The 27,500-nt window shown below is 43.4% G+C and overlaps 1 protein-coding gene across 1 annotated transcript in view; it reads left to right on the forward strand.

Moving 5' to 3' along the window:
• The window catches only part of LOC112239876 (nuclear receptor coactivator 2-like), a 231,202-nt gene that overhangs the window by 83,540 nt on the left and 120,162 nt on the right, over positions 1 to 27,500 (forward strand). The window contains 2 exon segments of the mRNA XM_042298708.1: positions 14,272 to 14,382; positions 18,000 to 18,172. Coding sequence (XP_042154642.1) covers positions 14,291 to 14,382; positions 18,000 to 18,172 — 265 coding nt within the window. The 5' untranslated portion in view covers positions 14,272 to 14,290.

Here is a 27,500-nt window from a genome sequence, read left to right on the forward strand (position 1 = left end):
CTGGGTGTAACCCGCTAGAGCATGAAACCACGGTGCTCAGAATGACACTGGGTGTAACCCGCTAGAGCATGAAACCACGGTGCTCAGAATGACAGAAATCACGTGTAGATTATGGTCATGCATATTAACAGAACATGCAACTCGTTTAGTGAAATTTAAAAATCCTTTTCAAACATTTGTCAAAATGCAATTCCTGGGAAGACACCGTTCTGACAGCACACCTGGGGAAGACACCGTTCTGAACAGCACACCTGGGGAAACACCGTTCTGAACAGCACACCTGGGGAAACACCGTTCTGAACAGCACACCTGGGGAAACACCGTTCTGAACAGCACACCTGGGGAAACACCGTTCTGACAGCACACCTGGGGAAACACCGTTCTGAACAGCACACCTGGGGAAACACCGTTCTGAACAGCACACCTGGGAAGACACCGTTCTGACAGCACACCTGGGGAAACACCGTTCTGACAGCACACCTGGGGAAGACATCGTTCTGAACAGCACACCTGGGGAAACACCGTTCTGACAGCACACCTGGGGAAACACCGTTCTGAACAGCACACCTGGGGAAACACCGTTCTGACAGCACACCTGGGGAAACACCGTTCTGAACAACACACCTGGGGAAGACACCGTTCTGAACAGCACACCTGGGAAGACACTGTTCTGAACAGCACACCTGGGAAGACACCGTTCTGACAGCACACCTGGGAAGACACCTTTCTGACAGCACACCTGGGAAGACACCGTTCTGAACAGCACACCTGGGAAGACACCGTTCTGACAGCACACCTGGGGAAGACATCGTTCGGAACAGCACACCTGGGAAGACACAGTTCTGAACAGCACACCTGGGGAAGATATCATTCTGACAGCACACCTGGGAAGACACCGTTCTGACAGCACACCTGGGGAAACATCATTCTGAACAGCACACCTGGGGTAGACACCGTTCTGACAGCACACCTGGGAAGACACTGTTCTGACAGCACACCTGGGGAAACACCGTTCTGAACAGCACACCTGGGAAGACACCGTTCTGAACAGCACACCTGGGGAAGACACCGTTCTGACAGCACACCTGGGAAGACACTGTTCTGACAGCATAACTGAGGAAACACCGTTCTGAACAGCACACCTGGGGAAGACACCGTTCTGAACAGCACACCTGGGGAAGACACCGTTCTGAACAGCACACCTGGGGAAGACACCATTCTGACAGCACACCTGGGAAGACACTGTTCTGACAGCATAACTGAGGAAACACCGTTCTGAACAGCACACCTGGGGAAGACACCGTTCTGAACAGCACACCTGGGGAAGACACCGTTCTGAACAGCACACCTGGGAAGACACCGTTCTGACAGCACACCTGGGGAAACATCATTCTGAACAGCACACCTGGGGTAGACACCGTTCTGACAGCACACCTGGGAAGACACTGTTCTGACAGCACACCTGGGGAAACACCGTTCTGAACAGCACACCTGGGAAGACACCGTTCTGAACAGCACACCTGGGAAGACACCGTTCTGACAGCACACCTGGGAAGACACCTTTCTGACAGCACACCTGGGAAGACACCGTTCTGAACAGCACACCTGGGAAGACACCGTTCTGACAGCACACCTGGGGAAGACATCGTTCGGAACAGCACACCTGGGAAGACACCGTTCTGAACAGCACACCTGGGGAAGATATCATTCTGACAGCACACCTGGGAAGACACCGTTCTGACAGCACACCTGGGGAAACATCATTCTGAACAGCACACCTGGGGTAGACACCGTTCTGACAGCACACCTGGGAAGACACTGTTCTGACAGCACACCTGGGGAAACACCGTTCTGAACAGCACACCTGGGAAGACACCGTTCTGAACAGCACACCTGGGGAAGACACCGTTCTGACAGCACACCTGGGAAGACACTGTTCTGACAGCATAACTGAGGAAACACCGTTCTGAACAGCACACCTGGGGAAGACACCGTTCTGAACAGCACACCTGGGGAAGACACCGTTCTGAACAGCACACCTGGGGAAGACACCATTCTGACAGCACACCTGGGAAGACACTGTTCTGACAGCACACCTGGGAAGAAATCATTCTGAACAGCACACCTGGGGAAGACATCATTCTGAACAGCACACCTGGGGAGACACCGTTCTGAACAGCACACCTGGGAAGACACCGTTCTGACAGCACACCTGGGAAGACACCGTTCTGAACAGCACACCTGGGGAAGACATCGTTCTGAACAGCACACCTGGGGAAGACACCGTTCTGACAGCACACCTGGGAAGACACCGTTCTGAACAGCACACCTGGGGAAGACATCATTCTGAACAGCACACCTGGGAAGACACCGTTCTGAACAGCACACCTGGGTAGACGCCGTTCTGAACAGCACACCTGGGGAAGACACCGTTCTGACAGCACACCTGGGAAGACACCGTTCTGAACAGCACACCTGGGAAGACACCGTTCTGAACAGCACACCTGGGGAAGACATCATTCTGAACAGCACACCTGGGAAGACACCGTTCTGAACAGCACACCTGGGGAAGACATCATTCTGAACAGCACACCTGGGAAGACACCGTTCTGAACAGCACACCTGGGAAGACACCGTTCTGAACAGCACACCTGGGGAAGACATCATTCTGAACAGCACACGAGGATGGGTTGTTACTATAACCAGGATGGGTTGATAATATAACCAGGATGGTTTGTTACTATAACCAGGATGGGTTGATAATATGACCAGGATGGGTTGATAATATAACCAGGATGGGTTGTTACTATAACCAGGATGGGTTGTTACTATAACCAGGATGGGTTGATAATATGACCAGGATGGGTTAATAATATGACCAGGATGGGTTGATAATATGACCAGGATGGGTTGATAATATGACCAGGATGGGTTGATAATATGACCAGGATGGGTTGATAATATGACCAGGATGGGTTAATAATATGACCAGGATGGGTTGATAATATGACCAAGATGGGTTGATAATATGACCAGGATGGGTTGATAATATGACCAGGATGGGTTGATAATATGACCAGGATGGGTTAATAATATGACCAGGTTGGGTTGATAATATAACCAGGATGGGTTGATAATATAACCAGGATGGGTTGATAATATAACCAGGATGGGTTGTTACTATACCGAGGATGGGTTGTTACTATAACCAGGATGGGTTGATAATATAACCAGTATGGGTTGTTACTATAACCAGGATGGATTGATAATATGACCAGGATGGGTTGATAATATAACCAGGATGGGTTGTTACTATAACCAGGATGGGTTGTTACTATAACCAGGATGGGTTGATAATATGACCAGGATGGGTTGATAATATGACCAGGATAGGTTGATGATATTGGTTGATGATATGACCAGGATGGGTTGATGATATGGGTTGATGATATGACCAGGATGGGTTGATAGAGATGACATAGTGGTGGGTCCAATAGAACAGGAGAGAGATGACATAGTGGTGGGTCCAATAGAACAGGAGAGAGATGACATAGTGGTGGATCCAATAGAACAGGAGAGAGATGACATAGTGGTGGGTCTAATAGAACAGGAGAGAGATGACATAGTGGTGGATCCAATAGAACAGGAGAGAGATGACATAGTGGTGGGTCTAATAGAACAGGAGAGAAATGACATAGTGGTGAGTCCAATAGAACAGGAGAGAGATGACATAGTGGTGGGTCCAATAGAACAGGAGAGAGATGACATAGTGGTGGGTCTAATAGAACGATGACATAGTGGTGGGTCCAATAGAACAGGAGAGAGATGACATAGTGGTGGGTCCAATAGAACGATGACATAGTGGTGGGTCCAATAGAACAGGAGAGAGATGACATAGTGGTGGGTCCAATAGAACAGGAGAGAGATGACATAGTGGTGGGTCCAATAGAACAGGAGAGAGATGACATAGTGGTGGGTCTAATAGAACGATGACATAGTGGTGGGTCCAATAGAACAGGAGAGAGATGACATAGTGGTGGGTCCAATAGAACGATGACATAGTGGTGGGTCCAATAGAACAGGAGAGAGATGACATAGTGGTGGGTCTAATAGAACAGGAGAGAAATGACATAGTGGTGGGTCCAATAGAACAGGAGAGAGATGACATAGTGGTGGGTCTAATAGAACTATGACATAGTGGTGGGTCCAATAGAACAGGAGAGAGATGACATAGTGGTGGGTCCAATAGAACGATGACATAGTGGTGGGTCCAATAGAACAGGAGAGAGATGACATAGTGGTGGGTCCAATAGAACAGGTGAGAGATGACATAGTGGTGGGTCCAATAGAACAGGAGAGAGATGACATAGTGGTGGGTCCAATAGAACAGGAGAGAGATGACATAGTGGTGGGTCCAATAGAACAGGAGAGAGATGACATAGTGGTGGGTCTAATAGAACTATGACATAGTGGTGGGTCCAATAGAACAGGAGAGAGATGACATAGTGGTGGGTCCAATAGAACGATGACATAGTGGTGGGTCCAATAGAACAGGAGAGAGATGACATAGTGGTGGGTCCAATAGAACAGGTGAGAGATGACATAGTGGTGGGTCCAATAGAACAGGAGAGAGATGACATAGTGGTGGGTCCAATAGAACAGAGAGAGATGACATAGTGGTGGGTCCAATAGAACAGGAGAGAGATGACATAGTGGTGGGTCTAATAGAACAGGAAATGGAAATAAATTAGCCAAAATGATATCAAATCCAATTTTATAAAATAATTACTCCTGTCTGTAGAGAAATGAATAAAATCATTCAAAATATTAGACCAGAAAGCATTATTTAGCCCAGGTTTCCCCAAACTCGGTCCTCGATACCCCAAGGTTTTTTTTGGTTTGTTCACCCTAACACTACACATGTGGTTCAAATCATCAATTTAACATCAAGCTTTGATCATTTGAATCAGTAATAAAACCTTGGTATCCTGTAGACCGAGTTTAGGAAACGCTGACACAGACGCAGAGGAATCGAGATCATTAGTTCATTTATTTTTTTATAATTTAAAAAAATAGATGTGATTGTTTCACAAGCTCGTAGGCCTCGGCTGTCTTCCTCCAAATTCTTGTGCTTTCATTGTATCATTGTGTGAATTGTTTGGCCTCAGATTTGACATTTTGATCAATTCCCTTGTGACAAATGTCACCAGTAGTAAATATACCGCTAATCCACATCACTTGGTTACAGTCATTTACCGTTGTCATTCTTGGGAGTGGAGACGGTCGTTTCACCAACCTGCGGCGCTTGTTTTCATAACCACTTATTTCAGAACCGCCATTTTGTTTGGAGTGCTTCATAGGAGCAAGTGTCTGGTTTCTCTGTCCTGTTAATGTTGAGGACGTGTATAGAAGTACCTGGTCTGCTGCGTGGAAATGGAAATGTTTTATTTAAAAAAAATATCCATTGAGAATAATAATAATATTATTAAAATGTAGCTTCCCTAAATGGTAAGCTATTTGAGAAATCTTTCCAACAATCTCAAATCCTGGATAATCACCAATCGTCTGTGTGAAAGACCAATGGAAGTTACTGGCCTACTGCTGCATTGGCCTGTAGTAGGCTTGGGTCATATACCGTTTATACCGAGGTATTATTAAATGGCAACGGAGGCTGAGGGAGGGGAGGGCTACGACACTGCTTATAACTACGTTATGTATACCCATAACAAAAAACTAAGATGTGGTAAATGAATGATATTCAGGTCATGTCTCCAGCTGTGTCTATACTGTGTCCATACTGTGTCTATGCTGTGTCCACACTGTGTCTATGCTGTGTCTATGCTGTGTCCATACTGTGTCCATGCTGTGTCTATGCTGTGTCCATACTGTGTCCATACTGTGTCCATACTGTGTCCACACTGTGTCCATACTGTGTCTCCAGCTGTGTCTATGCTGTGTCTATGCTGTGTCCATACTGTGTCTCCAGCTGTGTCTATGCTGTGTCTATGCTGTGTCCACACTGTGTCTATGCTGTGTCCATACTGTGTCTATGCTGTGTCCATACTGTGTCCATACTGTGTCCATACTGTGTCTATGCTGTGTCTATGCTGTGTCCACACTGTGTCTATGCTGTGTCCATACTGTGTCCATACTGTGTCCACACTGTGTCTATGCTGTGTCCATACTGTGTCTATGCTGTGTCTATGCTGTGTCCATACTGTGTCCATACTGTGTCCACACTGTGTCTATGCTGTGTCTATGCTGTGTCTATGCTGTGTCCATACTGTGTCCATACTGTGTCCATACTGTGTCCACACTGTGTCTATGCTGTGTCCATACTGTGTCTATGCTGTGTCCATACTGTGTCTATGCTGTGTCCATACTGTGTCTATGCTGTGTCCATACTGTGTCTATGCTGTGTCTATGCTGTGTCCATACTGTGTCTATGCTGTGTCCACACTGTGTCCATACTGTGTCTATGCTGTGTCCATACTGTGTCTATGCTGTGTCCATACTGTGTCTATGCTGTGTCTATGCTGTGTCTATGCTGTGTCTATGCTGTGTCTATGCTGTGTCCATACTGTGTCCATACTGTGTCCATACTGTGTCCATACTGTGTCCACACTGTGTCTATGATGTGTCCATACTGTGTCTATGCTGTGTCTATGCTGTGTCCATACTGTGTCTATACTGTGTCTATGCTGTGTCTATACTGTGTCTATGCTGTGTCTATGCTGTGTCCATACTGTGTCCATACTGTGTCCATACTGTGTCTATGCTGTGTCTATGCTGTGTCCATACTGTGTCTATGCTGTGTCCATACTGTGTCTATGCTGTGTCCATACTGTGTCTATGCTGTGTCCATACTGTGTCTATGCTGTGTCTATGCTGTGTCCATACTGTGTCTATGCTGTGTCCATACTGTGTCTATGCTGTGTCCATACTGTGTCTATGCTGTGTCCACACTGTGTCCATACTGTGTCTATACTGTGTCCATACTGTGTCCATACTGTGTCTATGCTGTGTCCATACTGTGTCCATACTGTGTCCATACTGTGTCTATGCTGTGTCCATACTGTGTCCATACTGTGTCCATACTGTGTCTATGCTGTGTCCATACTGTGTCTATGCTGTGTCTATGCTGTGTCCACACTGTGTCTATGCTGTGTCCACACTGTGTCTATGCTGTGTCCATACTGTGTATTTTGTAATGAGATTTTAAATGATTATTTATTATATTTACTAGGGGGGCTAACGGAAACCCTGGCGTGTGTGTGTGTTAAAACTGATGACGAGATGAATTAACCAAACTCACTCTGGGGACCCTCTGCTCGTCATGTTTTTGAGGGGACCATGTTAGACAGATTGACTTGTTAAGGGGACAATGTTAGACAGATTGACTTGTTAAGGGGACAATGTTGGACAGATTGACTTGTTGAGGGGACAATGTTAGACAGATTGACTTGTTGAGGGGACAATGTTAGACAGATTGACTTGTTGAGGGGACAATGTTAGACAGATTGTGACAGATTGGAGCAGTAGGCCGTCAGTGTGTTTAGCTGAGCACACAGTTTTGGGGAGAGTGTGGGGCTCTCTCCTCTCTCTCTCTCTCTATCTCTCTCTCACTCTATCTTTCTCTTTATCTCTCTCTCTCTCTCTCTCTCACTCTTATCTATCTCTATCTTTCTCTTTATCTCTCTCTATCTCTCTCTCTCTCTTTCTCTCTCTCTCTCTCTCTCTCTCTCTCTCTCTCTCTCTCTCTCTCTCTCTCTCTCTCTCTCTCTCTCTCTCTCTCTCTTTCTCTCTCTCTCTCTCTCTTTCTCTCTCTCTCTTTCTCTCTCTCTCTCTCTCTCTGTCTCTCTCTCTCTCTCAATTCAAGGGGCTTTATTGGCATGGGAAACATGTGTTAACATTGCCAAAGCATTACACATACAGAAGTTTCAAAACAATAAAGACATTACAAATGTCATATTACATCTATATACAGTGTTGCAACGATGTACAAATGGTTAAGGGTACACAAGGAAAATAAATAAGCAGAAATATGGGTTGTATTTACAATGGTGTTTGTTCTTCACTGGTTGCCCTTTTCTCGTGGCAACAGGGCACAAATCTTGCTGCTGTGATGGCACACTGTGGAATTTCACCCAGTAGATATGGGAGTTTATCAAAATTGGGTTTGTTTTTGAGTGCTTTGAGGATCTGTGTAATCTGAGGGAAATATGTCTCTCTAATATGGTCATACATTGGGCAGGAGGTTAGGAAGTGCAGCTCCGCTTCCACCTCATTTTGTGGGGAGTGGGCACATAGCCTGTCTTCTCTTGAGAGCTATGTCTGCCTAGGACGTCCTTTCTCAATAGCAAGGCTATGCTCACTGAGTCTGTACATAGTCAATGCGTATCTCTCTGTCTCTCTGTGCTCTCGTTTCAGTCTCTCTGGGGAGAAGAGCACCATCAGAAGGAAATAATTGAATCTCCGCTCCACTTTAGCTCGTTCCTCTTGTGTCGGATCAACCAATGCCACCAGCATAGGGCCACGTGTGTGTGTGTTCCTGCAGGCGTGCATGCGTGCGTGCGTGTGTTCCTGCGGGCATGCGTGCGTGTCAAATCAAATCAAATCAAATCAAATTTTATTTGTCACATACACATGGTTAGCAGATGTTAATGCGAGTGTAGCGAAATGCAGTGTAGCGACAATGCAGTAATAACGAACAAGTAATCTAACTAACAATTCCAAAAAACTACTGTCTTATACACAGTGTAAGGGGATAAAGAATATGTACATAAGGATATATGAATGAGTGATGGTACAGAGCAGCATAGGCAAGATACAGTAGATGATATCGAGTACAGTATATACATATGAGATGAGTATGTAAACCAAGTGGCATAGTTAAAGTGGCTAGTGATACATGTATTACATAAGGATGCAGTCGATGATATAGAGTACAGTATCTACGTATGCATATGAGATGAATAATGTAGGGTAAGTAACATTATATAAGGTAGCATTGTTTAAAGTGGCTAGTGATATATTTACATCATTTCCCATCAATTCCCATTATTAAAGTGGCTGGAGTAGAGTCAGTGTCATTGACAGTGTGTTGGCAGTAGCCACTCAATGTTAGTGGTGGCTGTTTAACAGTCTGATGGCCTTGAGATAGAAGCTGTTTTTCAGTCTCTCGGTCCCAGCTTTGATGCACCTGTACTGACCTCGCCTTCTGGATGACAGCGGGGTGAACAGGCAATGGCTCGGGTGGTTGATGTCCTTGATGATCTTTATGGCCTTCCTGTAGCATCGGGTGGTGTAGGTGTCCTGGAGGGCAGGTAGTTTGCCCCCGGTGATGCGTTGTGCAGACCTCACTACCCTCTGGAGAGCCTTACGGTTGAGGGCGGCCATACCAGGCGGTGATACAGCCCGCCAGGATGCTCTCGATTGTGCATCTGTAGAAGTTTGTGAGTGCTTTTGGTGACAAGCCGAATTTCTTCAGCCTCCTGAGGTTGAAGAGGCGCTGCTGCGCCTTCCTCACGATGCTGTCTGTGTGAGTTGACCAATTCAGTTTGTCTGTGATGTGTATGCCGAGGAACTTAAAACTTGCTACCCTCTCCACTACTGTTCCATCGATGTGGATGGGGGGGTGTTCCCTCTGCTGTTTCCTGAAGTCCACAATCATCTCCTTAGTTTTGTTGACGTTGAGTGTGAGGTTATTTTCCTGACACCACACTCCGAGGGCCCTCCTGACACCACACTCCGAGGGCCCTCACCTCCTCCCTGTAGGCCGTCTCGTCGTTGTTGGTAATCAAGCCTACCACTGTTGTGTCGTCCGCAAACTTGATGATTGAGTTGGAGGCGTGCGTGGCCACGCAGTCGTGGGTAAACAGGGAGTACAGGAGAGGGCTCAGAATGCACCCTTGTGGGGCCCCAGTGTTGAGGATCAGCGGGGAGGAGATGTTGTTGCCTACCCTCACCACCTGGGGGCGGCCCGTCAGGAAGTCCAGTACCCAGTTGCACAGGGCGGGGTCGAGACCCAGGGTCTCGAGCTTGATGACGAGCTTGGAGGGTACTATGGTGTTGAATGCCGAGCTGTAGTCGATGAACAGCATTCTCACATAGGTATTCCTCTTGTCCAGATGGGTTAGGGCAGTGTGCAGTGTGGTTGAGATTGCATCGTCTGTGGACCTATTTGGGCGGTAAGCAAATTGGAGTGGGTCTAGGGTGTCAGGTAGGGTGGAGGTGATATGGTCCTTGACTAGTCTCTCAAAGCACTTCATGATGACGGATGTGAGTGCTACGGGGCGGTAGTCGTTTAGCTCAGTTACCTTAGCTTTCTTGGGAACAGGAACAATGGTGGCCCTCTTGAAGCATGTGGGAACAGCAGACTGGTATAGGGATTGATTGAATATGTCCGTAAACACACCGGCCAGCTGGTCTGCGCATGCTCTGAGGGCGCGGCTGGGGATGCCGTCTGGGCCTGCAGCCTTGCGAGGGTTAACACGTTTAAATGTCTTACTCACTTCGGCTGCAGTGAAGGAGAGACCGCATGTTTTCGTTGCAGGCCGTGTCAGTGGCACTGTATTGTCCTCAAAGCGGGCAAAAAGTTATTTAGTCTGCCTGGGAGCAAGACATCCTGGTCCGTGACTGGGCTGGGTTTCTTCCTGTAGTCCGTGATTGACTGTAGACCCTGCCACATGCCTCTTGTGTCTGAGCCGTTGAATTGAGATTCTACTTTGTCTCTGTACTGGCGCTTAGCTTGTTTGATAGCCTTGCGGAGGGAATAGCTGCACTGTTTGTATTCAGTCATGTTACCAGACACCTTGCCCTGATTAAAAGCAGTGGTTCGCGCCTTCAGTTTCACACGAATGCTGCCATCAATCCACGGTTTCTGGTTAGGGAATGTTTTAATCGTTGCTATGGGAACGACATCTTCAACGCACGTTCTAATGAACTCGCACACCGAATCAGCGTATTCGTCAATGTTGTTGTCTGACGCAATACGAAACATCTCCCAGTCCACGTGATGGAAGCAGTCTTGTGTGTTCCTGCGGGCGTGCATGCACGTAGTGCAAGTGTGTGTGTGCTAGAGGTCGACCGAGTTATGATTTTTCAATACCGATTATTGGAGGACCAAAAAAGCCGATGCCGATTAATCAGCCGATTTTAATAAAATAAAAAAACTTTATTTATTTGTAATGATGACAATTTTTAACAAATGTATTTGTAGTAATGACAATTACAACAATACTGAATGAACACTTATTTTAACTTAATATAATACATCAATAAAATCAATTTAGCCTCAAATAAATAATGAAACATGTTCAATTTGGTTTAAATAATGCAAAAACACAGTGTTGGAGAAGAAAAAAGTAAAGTAAAAGTAAAAGTGCAATATGTGCCATGTAAGAAAGCTAACGTGTCAGTTCCTTGCTCAGAACATGAGAACATATGAAAGCTGGTGGTTCCTTTTAACATGGGTCTTCAATATTCCCAGGTAAGAAGTTTTAGGTTGTAGTTATTATAGGACTATTTCTCTCTATACTATTTGACTATACCATTTACTATTTGACTTTGACTATTGGATGTTCTAATAGGTACTTTAGTATTGCCAGCCTAATCTCGGGAGTTGATAGGCTTGAAGTCGTAAACAGCCCAAGGCTTGAAGCACAGCGAAGAGCTGCTGGCCAAATGCACAAAAGTGCTGTTTGAATGAATGTTTACGAGCCTGCTGCTGCAACAGCTCAGTCAGACTGCTCTATCAAATCATAGTCTTAATTATAATATAATAAACACACAGAAATACGAGCCTTAAGTCATTATTTTTTTTAAATGTTTATTCATCCGCTATTTTGCCAGGTAAGTTGACTGAGAACACGTTCTCATTTACAGCAACGACCTGGGAAATACTTACAGGGGAGGGGGAGGAAAGAGCCAATTATAAACTGGGGATTATTAGCTGACCGTGATGGTTTGAGGGCCAGATTGGGAATTTAGCCAGGACACCGGGGTTAACACCCCTACTCTTACGATAAGTGCCACGGGATCTTTAATGACCTCAGAGAGTCAGGACACCCGTTTAACGTCCCATCTGAAAGACGCCACCCTACACAGGGCAGTGTCCCCAATCACTGCCATGGGGCATTGGGATATTTTTTAGGCCAGAGGAAATAGTGCCTCCTACTGGCCCTCCAACACCACTTCCAGCAGCATTTGGTCTCCCATCCAGGGACTGACCAGGACCAACCCTGCTTAGCTTCAGAAACAAGCCTGCAGTGGTATGCAGGGTGTTTTGACCATTAATATGGTCAAATCCTGAAACTATCATTTCGAAAACAAAACGTTTATTCTTTCAGTGAAATACGGAACCGTTCCGTATTTTATCTAACGGGTGGCATCCCGAAGTCTACATATTGCTGTTACATTGCACAACCTTCAATGTTATGTCATAATTATGTAAAATTCTGGCAAATTAATTAGGGTCTTTGTTAGGAAGAAATGGTCTTCACACAGTTCGCAACGAGCCAGGCGGCCCAAACTGCTGCATATACCCTGACTCTGCTTGCACTGGAATGCAAGAGAAGGGACACCATTTCTTTATTTAAAATAAATTCATGTTAGCAGGCAATATTAACTAAATGTGCAGCTTTAAAAACATGTACTTGTGTATTGATTTTAAGAAAGGCGTTGATGTTTATGGTTAGGTACACATTTTTCGCGAATGTGCTTGTTAAATCATCACCTGTTTGGGGAAGGAGGCTGTGATTCGATGATAAATTAACAGGCACAGCATTGATTATATGCAACGCAGGACAAACTAGTAATATCATCAACCATGTGTAGTTAACTAGTGATTATGTTAAGATTGATTGTTTTTTATAAGATAAGTTTAACGCTAGCTAGCAACTTACCATGTCTCCTTGCTGCAGCCTGCAGTCAACCTGCCACGCAGTCTCCTTCTTGGAGTGCAATGCTATCGGCGTCCAAAAAGAACGATTACCGATTGTTTGGAAAACTTGAAATCGGCCCTAATTAATCGGCCATGTCGATTTAATCGCTCGACCTCTAGTGTGTGAACTCCTGAATAGGGCAGACAGCCCAACATCTGAATGAGCCACCCTTGTTCACTTGGATATGGGATTTGGGGAAGAGTGTCATTTTGGGCTAAGTACCTTTTTATGCATTAGTGTGGTCTTTCTCTGACAGCTCCAGGTACATCCGTGTGGTCTTTCTCTGACAGCCGGTACATTAGTGTGGTCTTTCTCTGACAGATCCTGGTACATTAGTGTGGTCTTTCTCTGACAGCTGGTACATTAGTGTGCTCTTTCTCTGACAGCTGGTACATTAGTGTGGTCTTTCTCTGACAGCTGGTACATTAGTGTGGTCTTTCTCTGACAGCTGGTACATTAGTGTGGTCTTTCTCTAACAGCTGCAGGTACATTAGTGTGGTCTTTCTCTGACAGCTGCTGGTACATTAGTGTGGTCTTTCTCTGACAGCCGGTACATTAGTGTGGTCTTTCTCTGACAGCCGGTACATTAGTGTGGTCTTTCTCTGACAGCTGGTACATTAGTGTGGTCTTTCTCTAACAGCTGCAGGTACATTAGTGTGGTCTTTCTCTAACAGCTGCAGGTACATTAGTGTGGTCTTTCTCTAACAGCTGCAGGTACATTAGTGTGGTCTTTCTCTGACAGATCCTGGTACATTAGTGTGGTCTTTCTCTGACAGATCCTGGTACATTAGTGTGGTCTTTATCTGACAGCTGCAGGTACATTAGTGTGGTCTTTATCTGACAGCTGGTACATTGGTGTGGTCTTTCTCTGACAGCTGGTACATTAGTGTGGTCTTTCTCCGACAGCTGGTACATTAGTGTGGTCTTTATCTGACAGCTGGTACATTAGTGTGGTCTTTCTCTGACAGCTGGTACATTAGTGTGGTCTTTCTCTGAAAGCCGGTACATTAGTGTGGTCTTTCTCTGACAGCTGGTACATTAGTGTGGTCTTTCTCTAACAGCTGCAGGTACATTAATGTGGTCTTTTTCTGACAGCTGCTGGTACATTAGTGTGGTCTTTCTCTAACAGCTGCAGGTACATTAGTGTGGTCTTTCTCTGACAGCTCCAGGTACATCCGTGTGGTCTTTCTCTGCCAGCCGGTACATTAGTGTGGTCTTTCTCTGACAGCTGCTGGTACATTAGTGTGTTTCTCTAACCTCTCCTGGTTGGTGGATGATTGTTATGTTGTCTATATAACTGTTCTCTCTGTGTGTGTTGTCTCCACAGACGCTGATATGCAGTGAGGATGAGTGGCGTCGGTGAAAACCTCTCGGACCCTGCTGCCAGGGCCGAGTCACGGAAACGCAAAGAATGTTCCTCTGACCTACTGGGTCCCAGGTACGCACTTCTTTACTACTACCACTGTACCACACTAACTACTTTACTGTGGCTTTACATTAGGCTATTGTAGGGCTGGGCGGTATACCGTATTTTTATGATATACCGGTAATGATACAGGGACCAGTTTGGGTTGTTACTATACCTTCTATACCGGTATTGATACAGGGACCGGTTTGGGTTGTTACTATACCTTCTATACCGGTAATGATACAGGGACCGGTTTGGGTTGTTACTTTACCTTCTATACCGGTAATGATACAGGGACCGGTTTGGGTTGTTACTATACCTTCTATACCGGTAATGATACAGGGACCGGTTTGGGTTGTTACTTTACCTTCTATACCGGTAATGATACAGGGACCGGTTTGGGTTGTTACTTTACCTTCTATACCGGTAATGATACAGGGACCGGTTTGGGTTGTTACTTTACCTTCTATACCGGTAATGATACAGGGACCGGTTTGGGTTGTTACTTTACCTTCTATACCGGTAATGATACAGGGACCGGTTTGGGTTGTTACTTTACCTTCTATACCTGTATTTGAATGTTTGGTTTGTTAAATGTGATACACCATGTGTAATGTCAGTATTTATCGTTTACTTCCCTACTTGAGTCATCTCTCTCTCCATGACACTTTCCACACAGACCTAGCCACGCCCCTGTCATTCAAAGGAGCACAGTTGATGCTCCTCAACCACGAGACACTTTGCGTTCAGTCCGCGTGGTCAATGCAGAACATGCAACAATGCTGATGACAACAATGCTGTTTTCACTTCGTAATATAAATCCACTAACGTTCCATAATGACACTATTAGTTTGTGTTTCTTACATCAGCTAGGTTTGTCTTTTCTTAGCATGTTGCCCTAAATCTTGTGAGATGCTAATTGTTAGCCGCTAATGCTAATAGCTAGCTAGCTCATAAAATGTGCTGAGTCAGAACAAACGTAGCTAGCTAATACTGCCTGATAAAGCAGTGATGGTGTAGACCTAAATCAGCATGTTGTTTGTGCAACAGTATCTTCTAATTCAAAGAGGAAAAATGCAAAGCAAGAATATATGAAGTAGCTAAGAGAAAACCTGCAATGTAGCCAAAGCTTATAGGGTCCCCTAGGAAAACCTTATCAACACTTTAGTTCCTACCCTGTCACAATAACTCCTCCCCTGGCATTTTAATTCATTGTATTCTCAAACACTGTATTCAAAGTGTCCACTATTATATTCTAACTATAGAATTAGAATAGTCATTATATTTCCATGATTCCAACAGTTTTGCTCTAATTTGAAAGTCAAATCACAATTGTAACATTTTGTTAAAAATAAGTCCTATATTATGTGCCCATATCGTGCAGCCCTACGTGGCAGTGTGGACATTATCTCTACTGAGCAGTGGTATACAACTCTCCTTCCGTGGCCTCCAATTGCTCTTAAATACAAGTAAAACTAAATGCATGCTCTTCAACCGATCGCTACCTGCACCTACCCGCCTGTCCAACATCACTACTCTGGACGGCTCTGACTTAGAATACGTGGACAACTACAAATACTTAGGTGTCTGGTTAGACTGTAAACTCTCCTTCCAGACCCATATCAAACATCTCCAATCCAAAGTTAAATCTAGAAGTGGCTTCCTATTTCGCAAACAAAGCATCCTTCACTCATGCTGCCAAACATACCCTTGTAAAACTGACCATCCTACCAATCCTCGACTTTGGCGATGTCATTTACAAAATAGCCTCCAATATCCTACTCAACAAATTGGATGCAGTCTATCACAGTGCAATCCGTTTTGTCACCAAAGCCCCATATACTACCCACCATTGCGACCTGTACGCTCTCGTTGGCTGGCCCTCGCTTCATACTGCCGCCAAACCCACTGGCTCCATGTCATCTACAAGACCCTGCTAGGTAAAGTCCCCCTTATCTCAGCTCGCTGGTCACCATAGCATCTCCCACCTGTAGCACACGCTCCAGCAGGTATATCTCTCTAGTCACCCCCAAAACCAATTCTTTCTTTGGCCGCCTCTCCTTCCAGTTCTCTGCTGCCAATGACTGGAACGAACTACAAAAATCTCTGAAACTGGAAACACTTATCTCCCTCACTAGCTTTAAGCACCAACTGTCAGAGCAGCTCACAGATTACTACACCTGTACATAGCCCACCTATAATTTAGCCTAATCAACTACCTCTTTCCCTACTGTATTTAATTTATTTATTTATTTTGCTCCTTTGCACCCCATTATTTTTATTTCTACTTTGCACATTCTTCCATTGCAAAACTACCATTCCAGTGTTTTACTTGCTATATTGTATTTACTTTGCCACCATGGCCTTTTTTGCCTTTACCTCCCTTCTCACCTCATTTGCTCACATTGTATATAGAGACTTGTTTATACTGTATTATTGTTTGTTGTTTTACTCCATGTGTAACTCTGTGTCGTTGTATCTGTCGAACTGCTTTGCTTTATCTTGGCCAGGTCGCAATTGTAAATGAGAACTTGTTCTCAACTTGCCTACCTGGTTAAATAAAGGTAAAATAAATAAATAAATAAATTATATCATGGAACACAATCTGTTATATTATATAATGGAACACATTCTGTTATATTATATCATGGGACACAATCTGTTATATTACATCATGGAACACATTCTGTTATTTTATATAATGGGACACAATCTGTTATATTACATCATGGAACACATTCTGTTATATTATATAATATTTATTTTATATCATGGAACACATTCTGTTATATTATATAATGGAACACATTCTGTTATTTTATATAATGGAACACATTCTGTTATTTTATATCATGGAACACATTCTGTTATATTATATCATGGAACACATTCTGTTATATTATATAATGGAACACATTCTGTTATTTTATATAATGGAACACATTCTGTTATTTTATATCATGGAACACATTCTGTTTTTTTTATCATGGAACACACTAATATCAACTGGTTATATTACATCATGGAACACACTAACATCAACTGGTTATATTATATCATGGAACACATTCTGTTATATTATATCATGGAACACACTAATATCAACTGGTTATATTACATCATGGAACACACTAACATCAACTGGTTATATTATATCATGGAACACACTAACATCAACTGGTTATATTATATCATGGAACACACTAACATCAACTGGTTATATTATATCATGGAACACACTAATATCAACTGGTTATATTACATCATGGAACACACTAACATCAACTGGTTATATTATATCATGGAACACATTCTGTTATATTATATAATGGAACACATTCTGTTATTTTACATCATGGAACACACTAATATCAACTGGTTATATTATATCATGGAACACACTAATATCAACTGGTTATATTACATCATGGAACACATTCTGTTATTTTATATAATGGAACACATTCTGTTATTTTATATAATGGAACACATTCTGTTATTTTATATAATGGAACACATTCTGTTATTTCATATCATGGAACACATTCTGTTATTTTACATCATGGAACACACTAATATCAACTGGTTATATTATATCATGGAACACGTCTCACACTGGCCTTCTCTTTACCCCCTTGTCTCCTCAGCCTCAAACGAAGCAACGAGAAGAGAAACCGCGAGCATGAGAACAAGTACATTGAGGAGCTGGCCGAGCTGATCTTCGCCAACTTCAACGACATCGATAACTTCAACGTCAAGCCTGACAAATGTGCTATTCTCAAGGAGACTGTCAAACAGATACGACAGATCAAGGAGCAAGGTACTACACTGCACTACACTACACTACACTGGTACAACACTGCACTGCACTACACTACACTGGTACAACACTGCACTACACTACACTACACTGGTATAACACTGCACTGCACTACACTACACTGGTACAACACTGCACTGCACTACACTACACTGGTACAACACTGCACTGCACTACACTACACTGGTACAACACTGTACTACACTACACTGGTACAACACTGGTACAACACTGCACTGCACACTACACTACACTGGTACAACACTGCACTGCACTACACTACACTGGTACAACACTGCACTACACTACACTGCACTACACTACACTGGTACAACACTGCACTGCACTACACAACACTGGTACAACACTGCACTGCACTACAGTACACTGGTACAACACTGCACTACACTACACTGGTACAACACTGCACTACACTTCACTACACTGGTACAACACTGCACTACACTACACTACACTGGTACAACACTGCACTACACTACACTACACTACACTGGTACAAAACTTGCTTTATTGGTCTATTTTGCATGACAGAATTGGACATTCTTACACAAAATTCAGCCAGCCTTACACATACAGGTAACTGCCAGAATAAAGGAAACACTTGAGTAAATGACGGATGCAAAGTATATTGAAAGCAGGTGCTTCCACACAGGTATGGTTCCTGAGTTAATTAAGCAATTAACATCCCATCATGCTCAGGGTCCTGTATACAAATGCTGGGCAGGTCTTTACTTTGGTTACCATGGCTATGCCTCTTTTGGATGACAATGCACCATCCACAGGCCATGAGTAGTCACCTGAAAGGTTTGATGTGCATGAAAACGATGTTAACCAAATACCACGGCCGTCTCAGTCACCAGATCTCAACCCAACTGAACACTTATGGGAGATTCTGGAGCAGCTGAGACAGCGTTTTCCACCACCATCAACAAAACACCAAATGATGGAATTTGTCCTGGAAGAAATGGTGTCACATCCCTCCAGTAGACCAGTAGAGATCCAGACACTTAGAATCTATGACAAGGTGCATTGAAGCTGTTCTGACTAGTGTTGGGCCAACGACCTATTAAGACACTATAAGTTGGTGTTTCCTTTATTTTGGCAGTTACATGTAAATGAAATGCAGATCAGTGCCCCCCTTTTTTTTTTTTTTTTTAAAGCTACTATATTTAAATTTTGGGGTAAATTTACATTGACAGATCTATAACTAATTTCTTTCTCATTGAAAGTAAGTATTTCGAAGAGGTAGATCTGTTCTGTGTGCTCTATTTCTGTGCTTTCCCCTTTTTTTTTTTTACTTTCGGCTTTATACACCAGCTTCAAACAGCTGAAAATACTATATTTTTGGTGATGGAATAGATATTTCACAGAGGTTTAGATGGTACAGTGATTCTCTACACTAGACTTGCTTGTTTTGTCACAAACTGAAATTAGGCGAACTATTATGATTTTAGCAACCAGGATGCATAGTGCATCTTTTAAGTAATTAGGTTAGTGCCTTGCTCAATGGCACAATGGCAGTAGTTATTAACCCATAAGAGTCGTAAGCACGATCCAAGATGGAGAGGGGGGTGTTCTACTAATTTAAAAAAATATATATATTTTACCTTTATTTAACTAGGCAAGTCAGTTAAGAACAAATTCTTATTTTCAATGACGGCCTAGGAACAGTGGGTTAACTGCCTGTTCAGGGGCAGAACGACAGATTTGTATCTTGTCAGCTCAGGGGTTTGAACTTGCAATCTTCCGGTTACTAGTCCAACGCTCTAACCACTAGGCTACCCTGCCACCCCATGCAGTATGGAATTGTTTTAAGAATGTCATACCAAGCATAATTAAAAATGGTTTAACAAAACAATTACCTTACTGCTATTAGCCAATAGAAACACATTGAATAACAGAGAGTCCTTACTGCTATTAGAAACACATTGAATAACAGATAGTCCTTACTGCTATTAGCCCATAGAAACACATTGAATAACAGATAGTCCTTACTGCTATTAGCCAATAGAAACACATTGAATAACAGATAGTCCTTACTGCTATTAGCCAATAGAAACACATTGAATAACAGATAGTCCTTACTGCTATTAGCCAATAGAAACACATTGAATAACAGATAGTCCTTACTGCTATTAGCCAATAGAAACACATTGAATAACAGATAGTCCTTACTGCTATTAGCCAATAGAAACACATTGAATAACAGATAGTCCTTACTGCTATTAGCCCATAGAAACACATTGAATAACAGATAGTCCTTACTGCTATTAGCCCATAGAAACACATTGAATAACAGATAGTCCTTACTGTTATTAGCCCATAGAAACACATTGAATAACAGACAGTCCTTACTGCTATTAGCCCATAGAAACACATTGAATAACAGATAGTCCTTACTGCTATTAGCCCATAGAAACACATTGAATAACAGATAGTCCTTACTGCTATTAGCCCATAGAAACACATTGAATAACAGATAGTCCTTACTGCTATTAGCCCATAGAAACACATTGAATAACAGATAGTCCTTACTGCTATTAGCCCATAGAAACACATTGAATAACAGATAGTCCTTACTGCTATTAGCCAATAGAAACACATTGAATAACAGATAGTCCTTACTGCTATTAGCCAATAGAAACACATTGAATAACAGATAGTCCTTACTGCTATTAGCCAATAGAAACACATTGAATAACAGATAGTCCTTACTGCTATTAGCCAATAGAAACACATTGAATAACAGATAGTCCTTACTGCTATTAGCCAATAGAAACACATTGAATAACAGATAGTCCTTACTGCTATTAGCCAATAGAAACACATTGAATAACAGAGAGTCCTTACTGCTATTAGAAACACATTGAATAACAGATAGTCCTTACTGCTATTAGCCCATAGAAACACATTGAATAACAGATAGTCCTTACTGCTATTAGCCAATAGAAACACATTGAATAACAGATAGTCCTTACTGCTATTAGCCAATAGAAACACATTGAATAACAGATAGTCCTTACTGCTATTAGCCAATAGAAACACATTGAATAACAGATAGTCCTTACTGCTATTAGCCAATAGAAACACATTGAATAACAGATAGTCCTTACTGCTATTAGCCAATAGAAACACATTGAATAACAGATAGTCCTTACTGCTATTAGCCAATAGAAACACATTGAATAACAGATAGTCCTTACTGCTATTAGCCAATAGAAACACATTGAATAACAGATAGTCCTTACTGCTATTAGAAACACATTGAATAACAGATAGTCCTTACTGCTATTAGCCCATAGAAACACATTGAATAACAGATAGTCCTTACTGCTATTAGCCAATAGAAACACATTGAATAACAGATAGTCCTTACTGCTATTAGCCCATAGAAACACATTGAATAACAGATAGTCCTTACTGCTATTAGCCCATAGAAACACATTGAATAACAGATAGTCCTTACTGCTATTAGCCCATAGAAACACATTGAATAACAGATAGTCCTTACTGCTATTAGCCAATAGAAACACATTGAATAACAGATAGTCCTTACTGCTATTAGCCAATAGAAACACATTGAATAACAGATAGTCCTTACTGCTATTAGCCAATAGAAACACATTGAATAACAGATAGTCCTTACTGCTATTAGCCCATAGAAATTAGCTCATAGAAAGACATTGAACAACAGATTCTCTACATGGAACAAAAAAACATCTAAAAGAAGTTTGTTTTGAAGTCTCTGTCCATTATCTGAGCGATATAAGAAAGGAACTCGTTTTTATATAAAACAAATAAAATAAAAACATTGAACAAGTATTTGACTCTTATTGTTGGCACTTATCTACAGTGGGGAGAACAAGCATTTGATACACTGCCGATTTCACAGTTTTTCCTACTTACAAAGCACGTAGAGGTCTGTAATTTTTATCATAGGTACACTTCAACTGTGAGAGACGGAATCTAAATCCAAATCTGCTTGTTGTAGCGCTGAGTGGAAATAGGAAGAACGGGCATTTTGTGGGTTATAAAAGTGTGGAATACAAAGTGTTGACAGTGCTGAGTAACAACTTAAACATGAACTCATAAAAACAGCAGATCTTTACTGCTTTCATTGACGGTCTCTTTCTAGTCGTGGTTTTAAACGTTTAGAAATCTCACATTTAGCTGTAGCATACTTTGAGTCCTGCTACGTTACTGCAGACAGGGTAATCTGAGCCATCTGATTGGCCAGCGGTGGGCTTATAGTGCACTTGATTTGCTCTCTGGGCCCACCGGGAAGGCAGAGTGTTGTATCTTCAGACACATCAAATGGTTGAAAATGGCAACAGTTGGCCTACCTGGCGCGCAGGGCAGCTGAATCAGGTGCACCTACTTGCCAAAAGTCCAAGTTGAGTGAAGTTTGATCTCATGCTTTTCTCCGTAGCTTTCAGGGAACATTGTTGTGGAGATTGTCACTTTTCCACAGAGGGGTCATATTACTGTGAAGCCCAAACTGTTTGGACGCTACAGACTGAAGTTGGCAGATCGTCTGTACCGAATTCAGACGAGACCCAAGACACTTGTGTGGATCGTAGAGCAAAACGGAGAAGACCATCTTGTTCGTGAGAGTCTCATCTTTCCATAGAGGGGCACAATAGTTTTGTAGGCCAAACCGTGCGGACGCTACAGACGATTTTGTGAGAGGACCGATGTTCGGGACGTCTCGGGGTCTGACAAACACCAGTCTAGCTCTGTCAGCTTTCACCGCAGATGTGGAAGTGAGACAACAAATATGTATTAGTCACATGCGCTGAATACAACAGCTGTAGACCTCACAATGAAATGCTTACTTACGAGCCAATGAAATGCTTACTTACGAGCCAGTGAAATGCTTACTTACGAGCCAGTGAAATGCTTACTTACGAGCCAGTGAAATGCATACTTACGAGCCAATGAAATGCTTACTTACGAGCCAATGAAATGCTTACTTACGAGCCAGTGAAATGCTTACTTACGAGCCAGTGAAATGCTTACTTACGAGCCAGTGAAATGCTTACTTACGAGCCAGTGAAATGCTTACTTACGAGCCAGTGAAATGCTTACTTACGAGCCCTCAACCAACAATACAGTTTCAAAAACATACGTATAAGAATAAGAGTTAAAAGTAACAAGTAATTAAAGAGCAGGATCAAGACGTGTTCAAGGCTAAATAAATATATATTTAGCTTAAACTGACTTTTTTTATTTTATTATTATTGCGGACATCGACCTTAGGGGTTAAATAACATATCGAGGTTGGAAGAGGAAGGAGGAATTACGTTTCTAACTTTGACAATGGTGTTATATATCTATATATCTACATCCTGGTCTTCACTCAAGTCTCTCAGCTACCTGCTCCCATAGCTTACAGGGAATGGATTCTTAGTTACCGTAGAGCTTTAGTTTTCTCTAGGCCCTCCACTGTTATCAGTCAATTGAAACCTTGTGTGTGTGTGTGTGTGTGTGTGTGTGTGTGTGTGTGTGTGTGTGTGTGTGTGTGTGTGTGTGTGTGTGTGTGTGTGTGTGTGTGTGTGTGTGTGTGTGTGATTTTAGGTTATACAAAGTGTAAGGTGGGCTGTGACTGGCTGAATATAGTAGTCTATAGAGTCTCTGAGTCAGATGGCAAAGTTAGCTGACTCATGATGGTTGTTTGGTGACTCACAGGCCCTTGGTTATGTAAAGCTGAGTAATAGGACACGACCTGCCTACCATCTCACATCAAATGTGTTTTATAAAGCACTTTTCTACATCGGCAGTACAAAGTGCTTTACCCATCTGTCAATTCAAATCAAATGGTATTAGTCTTATTGGTACTAGTATGCGCCGAATACAACAAGTCTAGTAGACCTCACAGTGAAATGCTGAATACAACAAGTGTAGTAGACCTCACAGTGAAATGCTGAATACAACAAGTGTAGTAGACCTTACAGTGAAATGCTGAATACAACAGGTGTAGTAGACCTCACAGTGAAATGCTGAATACAACAGGTGTAGTAGACCTCACAGTGAAATGCTGAATACAACAGGTGTAGTAGACCTCACAGTGAAATGCTGAATACAACAGGTGTAGTAGACCTCACAGTGAAATGCTGAATACAATGGGTGTAGTAGACCTTACAGTGAAATGCTGAATACAATGGACCTCACAGTGAAATGCTGAATACAACAGGTGTAGTAGACCTTACAGTGAAATGCTGAATACAACAGGTGTAGTAGACCTTACAGTGAAATGCTGATTACAACAGGTGTAGTAGACCTTACAGTGAAATGCTGAATACAACAGGTGTAGTAGACCTTACAGTGAAATGCTGAATACAACAGGTGTAGTAGACCTCACAGTGAAATGCTGAATACAACAGGTGTAGTAGACCTTACAGTGAAATGCTGAATACAACAGGTGTAGTAGACCTTACAGTGAAATGCTGAATACAACAGGTGTAGTAGACCTTACAGTGAAATGCTGAATACAACATGTGTAGTAGACCTTACAGTGAAATGCTGAATACAACAGGTGTAGTAGACTTTACAGTGAAATGCTGAATACAACAGGTGTAGTAGACCCTTAACAGGTATTTTTCTTAAAAATGTGTTGTTTGTTACAAAAGAGGTTTAAATAAGAAATAAAAGTAACAAGTAGTTAATTAATTAAAGAGCAGCAATAAAATAACAATAGCGAGGCTATATACAGGGTGTTACGGTACAGAGTCAATGTGGAGGCTATATACAGGGTGTTACGGTACAGAGTCAATGTGGAGGCTATATACAGGGTGTTACGGTACAGAGTCAATGTGGAGGCTATATACAGGGTATTACGGTACAGAGTCAATGTGGAGGCTATATACAGGGGGTACCGGTACAGAGTCAATGTGGAGGCTATATACAGGGTATTACGGTACAGAGTCAATGTGGAGGCTATATACATTGGGTACCGGTACAGAGTCAATGTGGAGGCTATATACTGGGGGTACCGGTACAGAGTCAATGTGGAGGCTATATACAGGGGGTACCAGTACAGAGTCAATGTGGAGGCTATATACAGGGGGTACCGGTACAGAGTCAATGTGGAGGCTATATACAGGGGGTACCGGTACAGAGTCAATGTGGAGGCTATATACAGGGGTACAGGTACAGAGTCAATGTGGAGACTATATACAGGGGTACCGGTACAGAGTCAATGTGGAGGCTATATACAGGGTGTACCGGTACAGAGTCAATGTGGAGGCTATATACAGGGGGTACCGGTACAGAGTCAATGTGGAGGCTATATACAGGGGTAGCGGTACAGAGTCAATGTGCGGGTGCACCGTGCGGTAGCAGAGAGAACAGTCTTTGACTAGGGTGGCTGGAGTCTTTGACAATTTTTAGGGCCTTCCTCTGACACCGCCTGTATAGAGGTCCTGGATGGCAGGAAGCTTGGGAATGTACTGGGCCGTATACACTACCCTCTGTTGTGCCTTACGGTTGGAGGCCGAGCAGTTGCCGTACCAGGCAGTGATGCAACCGGTGCTCTCGATGTTGCAGATGTAGAACCTTTTGAGGATCTGAGCACACATGCCAAATATTTTCAGTCTCCTGAGGGGGAATATGTGTTGTCGTGCCCTCTTCACGACTGTCTTGGTGTGTTTGGACCGTGTTAGTTTGTTGGTGATGTGGACACCGAGGAACTTGAAGTCCCCAACCTGCTTTATAGACCGAGTCACTGGTGCTTCCTGCTTTAGTTTTTGCTTGTAAGCAGGAATCAGGAGGATAGAATTATGGTCAGATTTGCCAAATGGAGGGTGAGTGTGAGCTTTGTATGCATCTCTGTGTGCGGAGTAAAGGTGGTCCAGAGTTATTTTCCTTCTGGTTGCACATTTAACATGCTGATATGAATTAGGTCAAACTGATTTAAGTTTCCCTGCATTAAAGTTTCCGGCCACTAGGAGCGCCGCCTCTGGGTGAGCGTTTTCCTGTTTGCCTTATACAGCTCATTGAGTGTCGTCTTAGTGCCAGCATCGGTCTGTGGTGGTAAATAGACAACTACGAAGAATATAGATAGACTCTTGGTGAATAGTGTGGTCTACAGCTTATCATGAGATACTCTACCTCAGGCGAGAAAAACCTCGAGACTTCCTTAGATATTGTGCGCCAGCTGTTGTTTACAAATAGACCGCAACCCCTTTTCTTACCATAGTGTTCTATCCTGTCGATACAATGTATCACCCACCAGCTGTATGTTATCCATGTTGTCGTTCAGCCACGACTCGGTGAAACACAAGATATTAGTCTTTATTGTCCCGTTGGTAGGATTTACGTGCTTGTAGTTTGTCTAATTTATTAGTATTATTATATTTTTTTTATTATTATTTTTTTACCCCCTTTTTCTCCCTAATTTCGTGGTTTCCAATTGTTAGTAGCTACTATCTTGTCTCATCGCTACAACTCCCGTACGGGTTCGGGAGAGACGAAGGTTGAAAGTCATGCGTCCTCCGATACACAACCCAACCAAGCCGCACTGCTTCTTAACACAGCACGCATCCAACCCGGAAGCCAGCGGCACCAATGTGTCGGAGGAAACACCGTGCACCTGGCGACCTTGGTTAGTGCGCACTGCACCCGGCCCGCCACAGGAGTCGCTGGTGCGCGATGAGACAAGGATATCCCTACCGGCCATATCCTCCCTATCCCGGACGACACTATGCCAATTGTGCGTCGCCCCACGGACCTCCCGGTCGCGGCCGGTTACGATAGAGCCTGGGCGCGAGTCTCTGGTGGCACAGCTGGCGCTGCAGTACAGCGCCCTTAACCACTGCGCCACCCGGGAGGCCTGTCTAATTTATTATCCAATGATTGTACGTTGGCTAATAGGACCGATGGCAAATTACCCACTCGCTGCCTGATCCTTACATGGCACCCCGACCTTCGTCCACGATACCTCCGTCTTTTTGTCCTGCGTATGACGGGATGAGGTCCTTGTCGGGTGTCTGGAGTAAATCCCTCTCGTCTTTTAATACGGGGTGAGTAATCGCTTTCCTAAAAGATCTTTTCAGGTCATTAGAGACGGTGGCAGAAACATTATGTACTAAATAATTACCTCCCTCATGCCATCCTTCCCTCCTTCTCATTCCTTTCTCCTTCTCCCTACCATGCCTCCCTCTCTCTCTCCCTCTCTCTCTCTCTCTCTCTCTCTGTCTCTCTCTCCCTCTCTCTCTCTCTCTCTCTCTCTCTCCCTCCCTCTCTCTCTCTCTCTCTCTCTCTCTCTCTCCCTCTCTCCCTCTCTCTCTCTCTCTCTCTCTCTCTCTCT

This window comes from Oncorhynchus tshawytscha, linkage group LG16, assembly GCF_018296145.1.
Source record: "Oncorhynchus tshawytscha isolate Ot180627B linkage group LG16, Otsh_v2.0, whole genome shotgun sequence".
Lineage (NCBI taxonomy): Eukaryota > Metazoa > Chordata > Actinopteri > Salmoniformes > Salmonidae > Oncorhynchus > Oncorhynchus tshawytscha.